At 31.6% G+C, this 18074-nt stretch overlaps 2 protein-coding genes across 3 annotated transcripts in view; both read right to left on the bottom strand.

Annotated features, from left to right (window-relative positions):
* LOC127739172 (angiopoietin-related protein 7-like) overlaps positions 1-18074 on the bottom strand; it is a 95458-nt gene that overhangs the window by 43032 nt on the left and 34352 nt on the right. The gene's annotated exons all lie outside the window — the stretch shown is intronic.
* The window catches only part of LOC127739173 (angiopoietin-related protein 7-like), a 62244-nt gene continuing 57392 nt past the window's right edge, over positions 13223-18074 (bottom strand). Inside the window, exon 6 of the mRNA XM_052250773.1 lies at positions 13223-15497. Coding sequence (XP_052106733.1) covers positions 15256-15497 — 242 coding nt within the window. The 3' untranslated portion in view covers positions 13223-15255. The remainder of the gene's footprint in view (positions 15498-18074) is intronic.

The raw sequence follows: 18074 nt of genomic DNA, 5'->3' as shown, positions 1-18074 counted from the left end.
GGGATTGGAATGGGGTTCCAGTAGGTTTAAACTACTTGGAATAAACTTTTCGGTCAATTTGCAAGAAATGGAATCTTTGAAAAATTATCCTAAAATAAAAGAAATTGAAAATATAATTAATATTTGGTCTAAACAAACACTTACTCCAGTGGGAAAGATAACAATTATCAAGACACTAATTATTTCAAAATTAAATCATCTGTTTTTAACATTACAAGCACCATGCTATACTACTCTTAAACAACTTATTCATACAATATATTCATTTATTTGGGAAAACAAGCCTGACAAGATTAAAAGAGAAATATTATGTCTGGAATATAAATTTGGGGGGCTGAAAATGCTAGATATTGAAGATTATATTAAAGGGTTAAAACTAACGTGGGTCCAACGTTGCTAAAAAACAATACAAAACTCAAAAAGCTAATAGAAAGCACAGAAAATATTAATATTGAAAAACTAGTATTTCTAGGTCCACCAAACAGATGTAAAAACCCCTTTTGGAAAGAGGTTTTTCAAGCATGGACAGAAATGCAAAATAAACTTATACCAAAAAATTAAGAAGAATTTTTAACAGACTCACTTTGGAATAATAGAAGTAATAAAATAGGTAACGCATCTGTTTTCTATAAAGACTGGGCTGATAATGGTATTTTGTTGATTAATGATCTGGTAGATAATGAGGGTAAATTAATGTCTTTTGAGCAATGCAAAAATATTTATGAAATTAAATCTAACTTTCTAGTTTATAATGGGGTTATATCAGCAATAAAATCATATCAAAATTCTCTTAAACATAATATCTCTATAGACAATCTTTATAAAATTCATGGACCAATTATTCCAAATAACATAAGAACATTTTTTTTTATCAAAAAAAGGATCAAAAGATATGTATAATGTTTTATCAGAAAAAAATAGTACAAGGCCTAGCTGTGAAGATAAATGGTCTCTAAGATTAAACAAAAAATTTGATTGGAAAAAAGTGCATAATATGTCTTTCTACACCACAAAAAGCTCTAAACTTCATTGGTTCCAATACAGAATAGTACACAGAATCATAGGCACAAATGAATTTTTATTCAAAATTAAGATAAAACGAACAGATAAATGTACTTTCTGTAATGAAGCTATTGAAGATATTGAGCACATATTTTGGACATGCTATAAAATTTCAGATTTATGGATTGAACTTGGTGATTGGATTTATAACCAAACACAAATATTAATTCCATTTAATATAGATATTATTTTTATTTGGAAATTTAAGTACCGGTAACAAAGAAAATAATTTGATAAAAAACTTAATAATACTCCTTACAAAATTCTATATTTATAGAACAAAACTCTGTGATAATAAGGTAAATTTTACAGGACTTAAAAATTACCTCAAAGAATCTATGGCACTAGAAAAGAATAATTATATTTTTTAAAAGAAACCCTTTTCATATGGCCAATATCTGCTGGGACCCCTGGCTTCCAATATTAGAAGAATAATGTTTTATTATACAAAAAATAGGTACATTGTGTACCGGAACAACTTTCACTTACATTTCTTTACCTTATCCACATCACCATCCATGTTATGATTTAATACTATTATATGTTGGTTTATATGTATGCTTGATGTTTTGTCTATGTTTATAACTACATTTATGTTCCTCTTAGTTATTGCCTTTACGAAAATAACTGAAAAAAAAATCCTTTGCAAGCTGTAATATGAATGCTGTAAGTAAGATATATCTTTTTGTTTTTTTTTGTTTTTTTTTGTTTTTTTGTTTCTGCTTTTTCCAAAATTCCAAATTTCTGTGATTTTTATTTATTTATTCTTTTATTTTTCTATTCTATTCAAATATATGGATCATTCTTTATTGATAATGTATTAGTTGGATATATTATAATTTATAAATGTATATATTACAGATAAAATAAACTAACAAGTACTAACCAAATTGATTATATACCACTAACGGTTAACGAGGCCGGGATAAGGTACCGGTATTCGATGTATCCACTAACAAATGTCAAAACTATCAATAAAGTATGATTTACTAAAAAAAAAAAAAAAAAAAAAAAAAAATCTTTATCTGCAGCCACACTTCTTACAGAAGTTGGGTTTACAGAATAGAGAACAAAGACAAAAAAACATAGAGAAGAATAAGGTGCTAAAATATAAGCAAAAGAGAAAAATAGACAATAAAATATAGAATAGAGAAATCTAAAAAAAAAAAAAAAAAAAAAATACATTTCAAGAACGCACAATCTATTTTAATGTTAATGTGATAATATGATGAACCCCGCTTTGCACTCGATCGACTATTTATTATATCTTGTCATGTAAAAAAGAAAGGTCATGTTTGTTTAAGTTATACAAAACGATATTTTAAAGCAAATCAGCCGTTTATTTATAAATGCTGTCAAGTACTGATTAAAGAGAGTTTTGCACAACGCAGTCCTGATCTCATTTTAGAGTAATACTTTGTAAATACTAAAGGAATATTTCGCAGTTCAATAGGTTCTTGACAAACATAATTTTTGGAACATCATAGAAGATATAATAAATAGTCCAGACACTGGTATTTTTGACGGATTCCGTAATTTCGAATAAGTTAAGCTTCAGGAATATTACAAGGCATTATGATACACGTGATAGAGTGGTTAGACAACAAATTTTAGAAAACAGTGTTCTGTATTCTGTGGTGTAGATATTTTGACCAGAGATACGTTACATATAACATCATTTTTTTACATTATGAGCAGTCTTGATAGAATAGAAGAAAGGGCATTGTGGCATAGAAAGTGCCCAAATCCGGCGGACTTTTTCAGTGGTTTAGCAATTCTTCTAGTAAGGGGTCGTCGCTGTTTTTCGTCAATTAAGTGCCTTGTACATGACTTTATGAATTGTATTGCATTTGTATATTAAGCAATACACTTTTTTGTTTTTTCAGAGAGGAAGGTTTAAATCATACTCCAACATTTTTACATGAAATCGATTTAAGTACACTCCCTTGACAATAAAGAATAACAAATAGGGATATAAACACTATTTTTACATCAACAGAACGCTCGGAAAAAGAACCCTACATCAAGGAACAGTTACAACCTCCATCATAGTGTACCCACATTCCGACTTAAAACATCACAACCACTACATCTTTATCCTGAAAATTATTTATTATGAGCAACAGAACAAGAAATGAGCTTACTTAAAAGGCAAATGAGCACTAAAGCAGTCTAAAACAAAATAAAAACAGTCATTACAAGTAAAAAAATCACAGCTCGACAATATATCCTTAATCTTTAAAAAAAATGGTAGCATTCTTGAGCAGACAGGGAAAGAAATAGGTGCTGGTTGGGGTAACTCAAAATTGGTTGAAACCAATTACTGTATTAAAGATTTTTCGGGGTGTAAGTAGTCCAACTGATTTGACAAAAAGACGATTATGCATGGACTAATCTTAACTTTATAAGAATTCCTTAAAAAGTAAAGGGAACATGTACACTGAGTAACGGAAAGATAACTTGAAGAAAATTCAAGAAAATAACCTATTTATTCTACTGGTAGAAAAACGAAAGAAAAAACCTGACAGTTACCATTCCCACCGACTACCTCAACTGTCTTGTCTGTATGGAGGAAGGTCAACGGTTCTTCATATTTTAGTGACATGAAGCAATTTAACTTTGAACCACTCTATCAGAAAAAATGCATTGGTTTTAATCGATAGAAATTTATTTGCATAAATTCTTATATGCAAATCACGTGCAAACATTAAACATTAGGCCGTTAGTTTTCTCGTTTGAATTGTTTTACATTTGTCATTTCGGGGCCTTTTATAGCTGACTATGCGGTATGGGCTTTGCTCATTGTTTAAAGCCGTACGGTGACCCATATTTGTTAATTTCTGTGTCATTTTGTCTCTTGTGAAGAGTTATCTCATTGGCAATCATACCACATCTTCTTTTTTTATATTAAAAACTGTTTTTGAAGTATACAAGACACAGTGAATGGATTAACACGAAAGAAGGACAAAACTACACTAAACCAACAACCACAATCACAAACAGAATAAAAGAGTCAGACAGAATTACGAAAATAGAATATAAGCAAACATAGAATTGTTGTGGCCAATCCATTCCATATACAAATATTTGTTCATATTGTCTAGATTCAAATTTCGTAAGAACTATGAAATTGTATGAACACTTATCTACCGTTTATTGCCTGTTTTTGGCATTTAAATGTTCTATTGTGTGAAACATGTGTTGTTGGATCATCAGTTGGTTCTTTGTTCCCACATCTTATATCTAAAATTAGTTTGTCAGCATGAAAACACTCATCAAAGATATGAGTTATCTCATGTGATCCTTATTAGCAAATTATATGAATTCGTCTGTTACATACAGCGGTTCAGACGCATGAATTTTTTTAAAGAGATGTTTTAAGGTGGTACCCTACACCTTTACTAATATTAATTTGGCTCGTTTAATTTTCATAAAATTTTGACAAAATGTTTACTTTGACCCTTTGACAAAAATATAAAAATTTCAAAAAATTTGAACCAACCACTTTATCAGAAAAATTTCTTTGGTTATATAGCAGTTTGACAAACACTAATTTTGATCATTGAGAAGCTTAATATTTCCTTAACAATACAACGTAATTAAAACGTTTAGCTGATTTTTACTGAGTTATCTCCCTGTAGTGTTAGGTACCACCTGAATTAAACAATTAAACAAAAAGATAAAATATTGTTACAACAACCCTGTCACAATTATATATCAAAACGCCTTTCCATATTTCAAGCTATAAGTCAATTGACTTTGTCTTTGTGAAATTTGAAAATGTTTTGCAAGCAGGCAGTAAAGAGTTCGAATTTAATAGTTAACAACATCTTGACATAATCTTTTCGTCTTGAAACTTGACAACCAAAATAAGACAGTCACGATACGGTCGTAAACAACTCAAGGACGTCCAGTGCGAACGAACAGCTTAAGGGCATACGATACAGTTACAGGGGATATAATGACGTCTTTTCACTGAATCCATTTGATGTTTGATGTGTACTGATTGATCTTTTTGTCTTAGAAACATGATTTTTTAGTACATGTGTAGTTGTTATTGGCTGAGAACTAGCTGTCAGTAACAGCGGGTACTCTCAGATCTGTACTTGGTGTCTTCTTATTTGGTATGGATGCATAAATACCATGCCACGTCCGGTCTGTGGTTTTGTTAGATATCGATTCTGCTCTGTATCGATCTAATGAGTCAAGCCCTTTTCAACTGATCTATATAGTTTGTTCTTATGTTGTGCTGTAACACCACTGTCCCAGGTTAGGGCAGGGTTGAGCGCTCTCAACCATGTTTAACCCGCCACATTCTTTATGTGCATGTCCCAAGTCTGGAGCCTGTAGTTCAGTGGTTGCCGTTGATTCATGTCTGTCATATTTGTGTTTCGTAAATTGTTTTGTTATTGATTAGGCCGTTAGTTTTCTCAATTGAATTATTTCATATTTGTTATGTCGGGGCCTTTTATAGCCGACTATACGGTATAGGTTTTTTCATTGCTGAAGGCAGTACGGTTGCCTTTAATTACTTATATGCACTTCATTTAAACTTAGGTGGATAATTGTCTCATTGTCAATCAAACCACATCTTATATTTATATTGCTAACGTAAATTGTAATAATTCGCGACGACATACTGTAACATATTGGAAAAAGATGCATTTTTTGAATGATTAAATCATTTGCTTGAAAACAAGTACTTTGACCACTCTTTGTTTTTAGAACATTTGACTTGATCGTGTATAAAAAATAATTTGTACTAACTTTTATGAACAAATTACCGATGAATTAAAATATTAATAATATAAATTTGAAAATGCCGCATTTTTCTAAAATCCCAAATTTTTAATAAAAAAGATTTATTTTCAAAGAATTGTTAAGCAAATTTAGGGCATGCGAATGTTACAAAGATATTCCTAATAGTTTTATAAAAATTCGCCTGTGTTTATGTTTTGAAGTTTAGAATGTCTGTCCAAATGGTAGAAAAGTCTATGCAACCGAAATTTTGGGGAATCTAAAAATTTTGACCCCATTTATCTCTACAAGTAGCACATGAAGGTACATTTTTTATAAGATATTAGAATTGACTAAGTGAAAAATGGCTTGTAAGCAAACTTTCGTAAAAAAAATCACAGTGGGATCAAAACTGTATCGTATACCCTAAGATTGTGGTCAGAAAGATACGTTTTGATTCTGGTCAATGGGGACGAACAAAAATATATGCAACCCATGCGGAATTCTAAGCTTATCTTATCCTAATAATGAATTAAGTTATATAGATACAATGGATAAGCGTGGATTCTTGAAAAAGAAACCATGAGCCCGGAGGGCGAATGGTTTGTTTTTCATGAATCTACGCTTATCAATTGTATCTATAACTTAAACTATTGTGTTAATTTCATTTCAAAATTAAAGCCTTTTCTTAATTAGAAGGTATTGTAAGTGAGTTTAAATAACCATGTTATCATGTCCAACGATGCATTGATAAATCTCAGATCACAATTAATTGGTTAACAAAATACAAATATAACACTTCTACCTTTAAAGATCTTTATATTACCAGGCATATGAATATTATCTGTTTATACAAAATAAGACATATTCGAAATTATTTCTTATAAAATTGAGAATGGAAATGGGGAACGTGTCAAAGAGACAACAACCCGACCAAAAAGCATATATAAAGTATATATAATAAGTATGTTACCGAAATTGTTCTAGCACTATAGGCACATCACGATTTTCTCGCATAGGAATTTTCGAATAAAACTTTGTAAAATTATGTAGTAAAACAGATGAAATCATACTATATTTAGAAAACAAAAATTGACAAATAGAATGTAATCATTTTCGTTTCAAACATGTGAAATAGCCAATAATAATAAAAAAAAAAAACGGTTAAACTCGCTATTATAACAAAATATACACTATAAAATGCAAAATTAGAAAAAAACCAGGATAACTTAAGAATTGGAACAACAGAGAGAATACAGGGATTCGAACCTAAACCGACAAATCCGTATCTTTAACTCATTGATTTTAACCATGCTAACATCGCGGCTACCAACTCATACTATACTCTGCCTATTGTGTCTATATAAAGGTACAAGCCCTGTGTGTCCGATGAACCGATGTATATCAGATGTTCATTTATATATATAAAATAGACGTTTAAAGTGTAACCCATTGGTAGCCGAGAGGTTTCGTCGATGTGTTGATGTCAGTCACACATAACAGATTTCTAAGAAGGGTTCGATTCCCAGTGAAGGCATATAAAAATTACAAAAATTAAAGGTAAGTTTTTAAATTAATTCCATTAGTGAACAGAAATCAGTAAATTAGCCAATTCAAACTTAATGAAATTAGGCACACAAAGGAAACAATTGAATATAATTTGGTGAGTCAATTTCAGCGGCAGATTTAGGAAGCGTTGATTCTAGAAAAAGAATCCACGGTAAATGAATAGGCTGACGTCACCACAATGGTTTAATTGTATAGAAAGAAACTGGCACTTAAAAGTATTCATTATAATTAAAGGGGTGTGATATGGTTGCCATTTAAACTATTCATTTAAGACCAAAAAGGACGAAGATGTAAACAATTACATATGATCTTACAGCTTTCAACAATTAACAAAACCAGTAGTGAGGGACTATTTAATTCTGCAAATGGAAGGCAACACTTTCGCATATGCATTGGACATGATGAGGATATCATATGCACAGATACATGTACAAATGTATTGCCAACACAGTTACTAGGTTTCTGAGTTTCAACCAGATAAATTGATATATTTCAAGATATGCTGACATATAAAAAAACTTTCATAGATATCAGGATCAAATATTTTTACGCAAGACGCGCGTTTCGTCTACAAAAGACTTATCAGTGACGCTCCAATCAAACAAGATAAAATGGCTAAATAAATTACGAAGTTGAAGATCATTAAGAACAAAAAATTCCGAAAGGTTTTGCCACATACAGCTATAAATATAAAATATATTTTGAAGTCCCAAACCGGTCACCATTGATGACCTTTTTATATGGGCAATCCATCACACGTGGATTTGCTTACTAGGTCAGATAATGGTATTTCTAGTATTATATCAAGTAAGTGAACAGTAAGTGAAAGATACTTCATCGATTTATACATCGAATCATCAATACCTAATATGATATCCTGTTAATATTGTGATGGTACCATATTTTTTGTCATTTTTTCACACTTTATCAAATCTTTAAACTAGATAACTGCTTATTTCATTGTCCTGTACAATCATTGAAAACAATTTACCCTAGCCATACTCCCTATTAAAACAAATAAACATCTTGTATATATTCATTTAGTTATTTTTCGAATCTGGTTTGGACAAAATTTCTACTACTATTATACTTCAAACAGTAAATTTTAAAATTGCAACCCAAGGTTGTGAGGTATCTTAATGTTGAACACATTGTGATTGTATTCGGGAATATGACACTTGTTTTCCTTTCGTTTGATGTACTTGAGCTTTTGATTTTGCCATTTGATTAGATACTTTCCGTTTTGAATTTTTCTTGAAGCTCGGTATTTTTGTAACTTTACTTTTTAATGCAGATATATTATCTGATTTAATAACACAATATACATTTTATTTTAGCAAATGTCTTACTGCATACCCGATGATTTTGTAACTTAAAGATAATTTTCTCTTAAAGTTGTTTTTCTAATACGAATGACCGACAAGAGTATATTACGTCTCATTTGAAGAGTCGACAACTATAAAGCAATCTAATTAAAAAGCTAAATCGACTTTTGAATTCGTACACTTTCCCTTACATTCTTATGTCACAATGATTATGTTAATACGTCACAGTAAGAACTTATTGTTCAATGACGTCATTTACGCCGATTGACCTTGGGTCAACCGATGTAACTCATTTATAAAAAAAATCCAACTCAAGGTTAGTCTATTGGCTTTAAATCAAATAATTCTAAAGGTAAAAAATAATGTAAAGAAAATCTTACCGACCTCCATTTAACTGTTCAATACTACAAACACATAATATCTACATCTGTTACAGTTAGTGAATTGCTTGCAACTGTAATATGAATACTGGCTGCTTTTTGTGTGTATAATGTAGTGTATTATAAACAAAAATGAAGCATGAAATAACAGGTTAAAACAGGAAAAAAAACCACAAATTTTAAAAACCATGAAGTCGAAAATGCAGCAATATATTCTAACTATGAAATGATATATTTTTAACAAAATATCTATTTTAATTCACATCTTTGTGTTCTAATCACTTTAATTGTTCCACAAATACATTTACATAACTGTATAATCCTTTGTAACTACACACTTGGAAATGAAATATACGACTTTCCGACTTCTTTGGACATGCCCATTCAAGGAATGTCGAATTCAATGAAGAACTGTAATGATTTTAACAATAAGCTTCAGAAATGAAATACAAAATAAAATAGATTAATACTAACATTTTGCTTTTCAAAGGTGTTGGACACAATTGATTCGATTGAAAGCTTGAGAAGTAGAGTATACTTAATGAAACAACGATACAAAAACATATATACGTTCTTCATAAATACACACGTCTAAACAATATTTCAGGACTCTCAATATATAAAAAAAAAAAACGATTTATAGCTTTCAATCTTATTGACGTTCTCCCAACACATCTATTCATACATAACTATTAAAGATCTGCTTGTAATGCCAATGTCCCTTATTGACAATAAATATAGAAAATATATTCAAAGACAACATTGGCTATGGTTCCTGATGAGGCAGGCACAAGACCAGGTATCGGGAATAAACTAGTGTTTAAGTGTAATAAAAAAGGGTTTATCAAAACGTATTAAAACAAATAGGAAGAACAGCATGCAAGTGCAGCGCAAATCTGAAGACTGAATAAGTGATTCAATAAATAGATCCGCAACAAATTAAAATGAAAATAATATTCTCTTAATGAATTTTCAGCACGCAAATAGACAAAAACGCTTTGCTATATATCCAAGCACTGTAGATAAAAAAGAAGTTTACATATTCAACCAATCTTGTACAATGTTGCCTAATATTTATTTGTGGTTTATATGGGTCTTTTCATCGCCTGTAGTTTGGTGTAACAACGAAGGAAAGATGAAAATTCAAGTCGGTATAACTGCGACAGGTAAGTTGATAGTTTAAACATGCTTATAACAAATTTAATGTTTATCTGGTTATTTTTCTCTCTTTAATTGACCATTCTGTAATTTTTCCCCAGTGTTTCAATTAAATCATTTTGTAGAATATACTTTGAAAAACTGTAAGTTTAAATGAGTTTCAATATTCGTAACCATCTATATTGATTATAAAATCACATAGTGTTACAATGTTTTTGTTTGTCCATGGTAAAATTCTGATTTCTCTTTCTGTATGGTTTATTGCATGGCAAAGTATAATTGCATTAGTACGGACACATATTTCGTTATTTATCGAGCAGTGTAAAATAAGAAATTACATCTATCTTTTTTTACATTTTATATTTTTACCAGCATATTTTATTTCAATTTTGCAATTTTTTCTCCAGTATTCCTCTCAAATGTTGCAATGTTTTTTCCAATAATCCTCTCAAATGTTGCAATGTTTTCTCCAACATTCCTCCCAAATGTTGCAATGTTTTCTCCAACATTCCTCTCAAATGTTGCAATTTTTTCTCCAGTATTCGTCTCAAATGTTGCAATGTTTTCTCCAACATTCATCTCAAATGTTGCAATGTTTTCTCCAATACTACTCTCAAATCAAGGAGATTTAATTGAGTTCTATGCAGCGTTGTGCAAATACAGGATCTTTATCTGATTAAAAATTACAGCCACACTTCTTCGAGACAGATTACGTCAACATCAATCGGATTATATAGAATATCAGTTGAAATATAAATAGAATACATGTAAAGGACAAACATTAAAGAATAGAGACAATAGTCTTAAAAATTAAACAAAAAGGAAGTTTTTGCCCACTATTCTCTATTCTGCAAACACCATCAAGACCCTCAAACATTTGTACCAGTTATTTGATTACAATCAGACAAACGCGTCCTTGAAATGTAAATCGACAGAAAATAATGTTGGTTAAACACTAAGACTTTTGATTTTGAATTTCTGATAAAGATTCCTAACTATGCTTACTTTTATCCCATATTATTGCACGTTAATAACCCTCTCGTAAAGTCACTGAAGTGTCCGTATCATTGATTATGAGATATCGAAAAGAGGGACGAAAGATACCAGAGGGACAGTCAAACTCATAGATCGAAAACAAACTGACAACGCCATGGCCAAAAATAAAAACAAACAGACAAATAATAGTACAGATGACACAACATAGAAAACCAAAGACTAAGCAACACGAACCCCACCAAAAACTGGGGGTGATCCAGGTGCTCCGGAAGGGTAAGCAGATCCTGCTCCACATGTGGCACCCGTTGTGTTGCTTATGTTATTACAAATCCTGTAAATAGTATCATTCGGTAAGTCACATTTGTGAAAAGGGAGGGTATTGTAGTTACGACATAAGGAACATATCCGATATCATCTGTGAAACGGTTATTCTATAATAGTCAACCAACTCGTGATGGCGTCCGTAAAATTTACGAAGGGATGACTTCAACTTCACCATTTGCGTTCAATACCGTAGCAGCTAGATAACCGCTATGTCCTAGATATCTATCTTACATAATTGTTGATCTCTCCACGTCTTTTTTGTAATTGTAAATTTCTTCAACCTATGCTTTCGGATTCATCTTTGGTATCCAATATACATACTTTTTTAATGATCGATTGTTTAAATGAATAGGATACTATACGTATCAAATTGACTCGTTTCCTTGTTTTATGTAGAAACAAAATGAATAACGATCCAAGTTAACGTATTGGTCCTTTGAATAAACTAATTCTTAAAGGTTATCAAACAATATTGTGATGAAATCAGTAAATAGCAACAAAGGAAAACCTTACCTTTTCAGATATAACTGTGGGATGACGTGTTCGCAAGTCATCCCTTTCCTGCATTATTTCATTATCAAAAAGAAAAACACTTCTTACATATTCGTAAATCCATTTGTTTGGTAAAAAGTGTTGTTTGTTTGCTATCTCGAAAACGTTTAACCAACATGGCCTTTTTTCGTTTTCTATAGACTTTTGCTCTTATTTGTTCTTTATATGTTATGTGTACGCAGTCTGGTGTATTCGTCATATCCGTATGATACATAGGTTGCGTTCAATACCGTAGCAGCTAGATAACCGCTATGTCCTAGATATCTATCTTGTTGAACGATATGCTAATAGCTAGGCTATCCAAATGACGTCATTAATAATCTTTCGGACGCCATTTTGGATTCTCTAGATAGCATGAATTTGTTATGCTATCTAGATATATTTAGCAGCTAGGCTAGCTACACGTTCAGTAGTCGAAATTTACGTAGCCCTACGTAGCCCTTCGTAGCAGCTATGATATTGAACGCACCCATGATGTCAGTACACGACGTAAGATACGAATATTGGCACGATTGACATAGGCACGTGAGTCTGAATTGTTGTTTACCTAAAACTTTATATATAGGAATATAGGTAGAAAAATATTCAAGATACAAGCGCATTTAAATGCCGATTTACCTCAAAATCATAGGTATTCATAATTTTCTTATATCTTATAAAAAGAAATTAAATTCCAAATCGATCCACTTGATTAAAATATGGCTATTTATGTTTAAAAATTTCTTTTCATAGGTTGATTATAATCCATGACTGAATTCGGTGAAATGTAAAAAAAAAAACAACCAAATTTTAAATCGTGTAACGCAAACTATGCAGATAAATAAAATAAAGGACAATCTTTGCTGAAAAAGATATCCACACCTGCAAAAATAAAGCGGTGGAACATGTCATGAAGACACTCAAAACTGGAATATAATCTCATATTATCTAAAGAAGGCGGTTTGATAAGAGCCATTTCTTGGCCCTTTATTTCTTATTATTATCAATATCCTATGAGACATTTTATTACAGTGTAACCTTTGGTATTAGCTTTATTTCAATTTTGTTATCCCCGTCCCCATATTTTGGAATGTAGGATGATCCTGTGCAATGATAAGTGAAAACTAATGTCAAAAGGTATTTTCTGAAAATTTTTTATTAACAACGCATCATATTGAAAAATCTCAAAAACATTATTATCTATTTAAATAACATATTATATATAAGTCACATAGTCATGCGCAACCTAGTGATATACATAAAAACATTACAGCTGTCAAAACTATGTCTGTGAAGAACGGAACATTGTTCAAGTGTATATAAAGTATTTATTTACATTCAGACAAGTATTCCTTCTTGCGAATTTCCGTATAGTCTCGTGTAGTACTCGACAGCACTTAGAAAATAACGGATATCAGTTTCTTTCCTTTAAAATACCAAAATTGTGTTCTGCTATTGGGAACAATTACTTTAACGAACTTAATATATATAAATTTTATATCTTGCTATGCGCTATGGAATTTGCTCATTGTTGAAGGTCGTACGGTGACCTTTAGTTGCTAACATCCAATTCATTTGGTTTTTGGCGATAATTGTCTCATTGACAGTAATACCACATCTTCCTGTTTCGTATTAATCTTTGTTCATTTCATGGTAAATATAAAAGTTAAAATTGATTTTGAAAATGCGAGCAGCGAACAAGTTAGATAAACCTGTAGGTACTATCATCAAAATCCAGAACGATTTCAAGTACTTTGAGCATATCATGCAACATCAATCGTATTGACCAGAAGTAAAAGTGAATTATAAATTATTAATAGATATAAGAAGATGTGGTATGAGTGCCAATGAGACAACTCTCCATCCAAGTCACAATTTATAAAAGTAAACCATTAAAGGTCAAAGTACGGTCTTCAACACGGAGCCTTGGCTCACACTGCACAGCAAGCTATAAAAGGCCCCAAAAATAACTAGTGTAAAACCATTCAAACGGGAAAACCAATGTCTCATCTATATAAAAAACGAGAAACAAGAAACACTTATGAACCACATCAACAAACGACAACTACTGAACATCAGATTCCTAATGTAATGACTGTATTTAGACCTCCGATGTCTTTTACTTTTTCTGTGTCGTTTGGATGCTGTCTCTGTGACGTATATTCCACACAAACTGTTGTTTAAACTAAAATAGAATCTTAAATTTTAAATTCGTAAAAAAAATGGGCCTTCAACATACAGATGCGGTAACCATACCAACAAATAGAGGGATAGATTTAATGGAAAATATGAAAGTAAGTAAACAAATGTTCTATTGATATAAAGAATTACGAAACTAAAAACGAAGCATATGAGAATTGTTCCAGTAAAACCTTACATTTTCTTACTTTAGCAAACGTCTAAATTGTTTTCTGGTGAAGGATAGTGGATGGTGTTACATGTATTTATAAGAGATGTTTGTCTTTACTAACGTCTAACCAATAGTACAAGGTTAATCAAGTAAATATTGACAAGTGGCACCACCTAGTTTCTACATCCAAAATAATAGCTGAAAGTAAATTAATTTTCTAATGTCCTGTTAATTAGAGAAGAAAATTGAACTTATCAATAATGAATGTCAGTCAACGTCTAGCTATGATTTTACACTACTGTCTTAGGTTAGGGAATTGGTTGAGCATTCACAAACGTGTTTAATCCCTCCACATGCTTTATATATCCGTCCAAAACTAGGAGCCTGTAACCAGTGTTTTTTGTTGGGTGCTGTCTGTTATATTTAAAAAAAATAAATTCCCCGTATAATTTGGGCGGTTAATGTTCTTATTTGAATTGTAACATATTTTGCTATCACAGCGTCTTTCATTCCATAATACACGTCTTGGGGTTTGCTTAATATTGAAGGTCGTACGTTGTCTTGTGTGTTTTGCAAATAGTAATTTCGTCCTTAATGGATATAAGTGTCTCATCGGCAGGTATACAACATCTCCTTATTATAAAGTTGCAAAAATTGACTTACTTCGGAGTCAGGCAAATGAACAAACATACAATAGATAACTATTTTTTCAAAAAGAATTCCATAAGAGGGTAAATGAAGTATGCCTATATCTGTTTTTCTTAACATCTGAGACGTAACAAACAAAAGTAGGCAGAAGGGAAAGAAACCTGTAAAACATAAATTAAGTTTTTTTTATCATCATAGAAGACTTTTTAAGAGTTTGAGATTTATTCCATGCCATGTACTTTATTCCTCCTGTAGAAGAGCTCTCGGAATATTTCCCGTTCAAACTTGACCTCCAACAAGCTCTATACCACCATGCACCTTTCAATATACTGTGAGCTGCACAGTTAATACTAGATCTATCGTTATCACGATCGTAAGTAGAGAAAGGCGTATTGTTATGATACGTCATACTATCACCTGAAATTGGAAAAAAGAAGAATTTTAGTAATTTTTATTTATAAAACATACAACTGTTATAAATAGAAAATTTCTGTTTCTATATGTTTAGTGTTTTTGAGCATTAGTGTCCAGCAAACTGCTTTGACTGCCTTCGCTAGTTTCCTTTGATAAGGTGCATATTATAACTGATTTCCAAACTACGTGCCGTTGCTATTCCTTGTTTAAGTTAGTGGGAATTCTGTTGGTAGTTGCACAGTGCAGGTTTTGTGTGTTTTAGTTTTTTGGAATACGGTCTGGTTATGTAAAAGGGAACGTTTATGCGTACGTCAAACTGTTTTAACCCGATTACATGTGCTGGAACAAGTTAGGCTAACTGGACCGTATGTTGTTTGTTGTTGTTTGTCTTTAGATAGGATTTATATCTTTGTTACTCGAAAATTTTCTAAACCAACGGAATGATATAAAGCAATAACGAGAAAACTTGTCCAAAGTGAAAGGAAAAAGATGAAAATAGTCAAAGAGTGGAGAATAAAGGGTTTACCACAATTAAGTCAATGTACGACATTTAACATTATTATACTTCACGTAAAAATGCAATATTTTGATTGGCTTATTCGAGGGTGTTAATTTACTCTATTCTATGGTAAATACTCTATTACCCTTCACGGAGACGCTTGAACAAGTGTGCGCTTTATTAAATACGACTCTATCCTATGGCTAATACTCTATTACCCTTCACGGAGACGCTTGATCAAGTGTGCGCTTTATTAAATACGGATGGTTGTTATGTACAAGACGTCATAGTTTATTACTTTAAATTTGAAATTTAATCGACAGTAATAACAGAACATTCATTATAATAAGTTAAATTACACATATCTGAGAGGGTGATAGAGCAGATTGTTACCTCTCGAAAAGACATTGTCAAACATGGTTTCGCCTCAGTTGACAATGTTTTCTCGGGGTAACAATCTGCTCTATCACCCTCTCAGTTATGTGTTTTTATATATTGGACAATACCCATTACGTATAAAAGACACCGGGATTAATGATATAAAACATTTAAAAAAAAGACAATTAACGGCCCATATTATACAACAGAAACGAAAAACAAATACAACATACACCAACCAACGACAAACAACACTAAAACACCTCATGCGTTCGTTTGCACCTGTTGATCCAATCGTATCAGGAAGACACAAAGCCAAAAATCCGAAAGCAGCACAAAAAACGAACCACTTCAAGAAATGGATGTTTACAGTTAAGAGACAGGATTTGCTACAGCAGGTAAGGGTTGGCCGTTTCCATATATTTTATTCAACTATACTCTGATCACCAGCTGCCCCAGCAGGTTCTGAAATGGCCGTCACACGTCGGATTAATCTCTGAATAATACAAGACTACACTGAGACTGTAACGTAATACACTGGGTCTAAATTTTATTCAAAACTGCTGATCAATGCTGTAAGTGATTGTATTTTTGATAACACTCGGAGTTGTCCGTCGTTGTAGAATCAGTTTCGTAACAGCGTGGACATGGACACATGGTAATTAATGTTATCGTGTGTATCACTGGCTGTCGACAACAAAGACTTCACGCAATTACAGTATGTCAGGGGCTCTCAATGGGGATATACATAATTACTATCTTTACACATGTCCATTCATAAAATAAAAGTTTTTGCATGAAAATTTGAATACATTTATATACTCACAACAAAAAGTTTCTTTTGACAGAATGAGTATATTTAGAGGTGATATCACCAAGTAATCGAGAAATTTTTCTTTATGTTTTTTCTTGCACAAACGTTCTGTGGCTCCTTAAAAAATAAAACATTTATTCGTACGAGTCGATGTAGCGTAAACTACCATCAAATTTCATACTAACATTATTTTTGTTGGAAATAAGAACACCGGACCTTCATATAAAATCATTTTAGTCCTGAGGGCTGCATAATTTTTTGCAAGGAACAAATTTGAATTCTCATCGAAGACTACAACGATCAAATTTTCGTAAACATTTTGATATCAATCTAACAAAAAATAACTCGTGAAAATATCAAGAACACATGAATCCGGTCGTTGGTGCAAAATTTACGTTGATTGGAGTCAGAGTAGCTTTTGTGGAAACATTGATATCTATTTTAGATTTTGTCATACCTGAACACGTATAACAAAAAAGTTACGGGATCTATATTCTTTTGATACAAATTGAGAAAGTAATTTCAATGAATTTGGTCTTACTCAACTTTTTTTTTGTTATTTGAGGACACATATTTGAGACAATTCTGAATAAACGTTTATTTGCAATTCTATTCATTCTGATTTCAAAAGTCTCTTGTAAAGCCACCCTTTCCCTAAATTTAACTGAATCAGGAATGGTCGCCCCCTCAAACAATTTGAAATTGCACTCACTTCTTTTTCGGTTTCTGTGTTTCAAATTATATATCCATGAATTTAATGATATGTTCAGGGAAAACGGTACTATTTATTCTGCCATAGGCGACAATACTAACATTTTCTAAATTTACCACTTTTTATAGTAAAAACCTGGATAAAACAGTTATGTGTTTTGTTAGAACTTTTTTATTC

This window comes from Mytilus californianus, unplaced genomic scaffold (assembly GCF_021869535.1).
Source record: "Mytilus californianus isolate M0D057914Y unplaced genomic scaffold, xbMytCali1.0.p SCAF_4, whole genome shotgun sequence".
NCBI lineage: Eukaryota > Metazoa > Mollusca > Bivalvia > Mytilida > Mytilidae > Mytilus > Mytilus californianus.
This window is presented reverse-complemented; position numbering and strand designations above follow the sequence as displayed.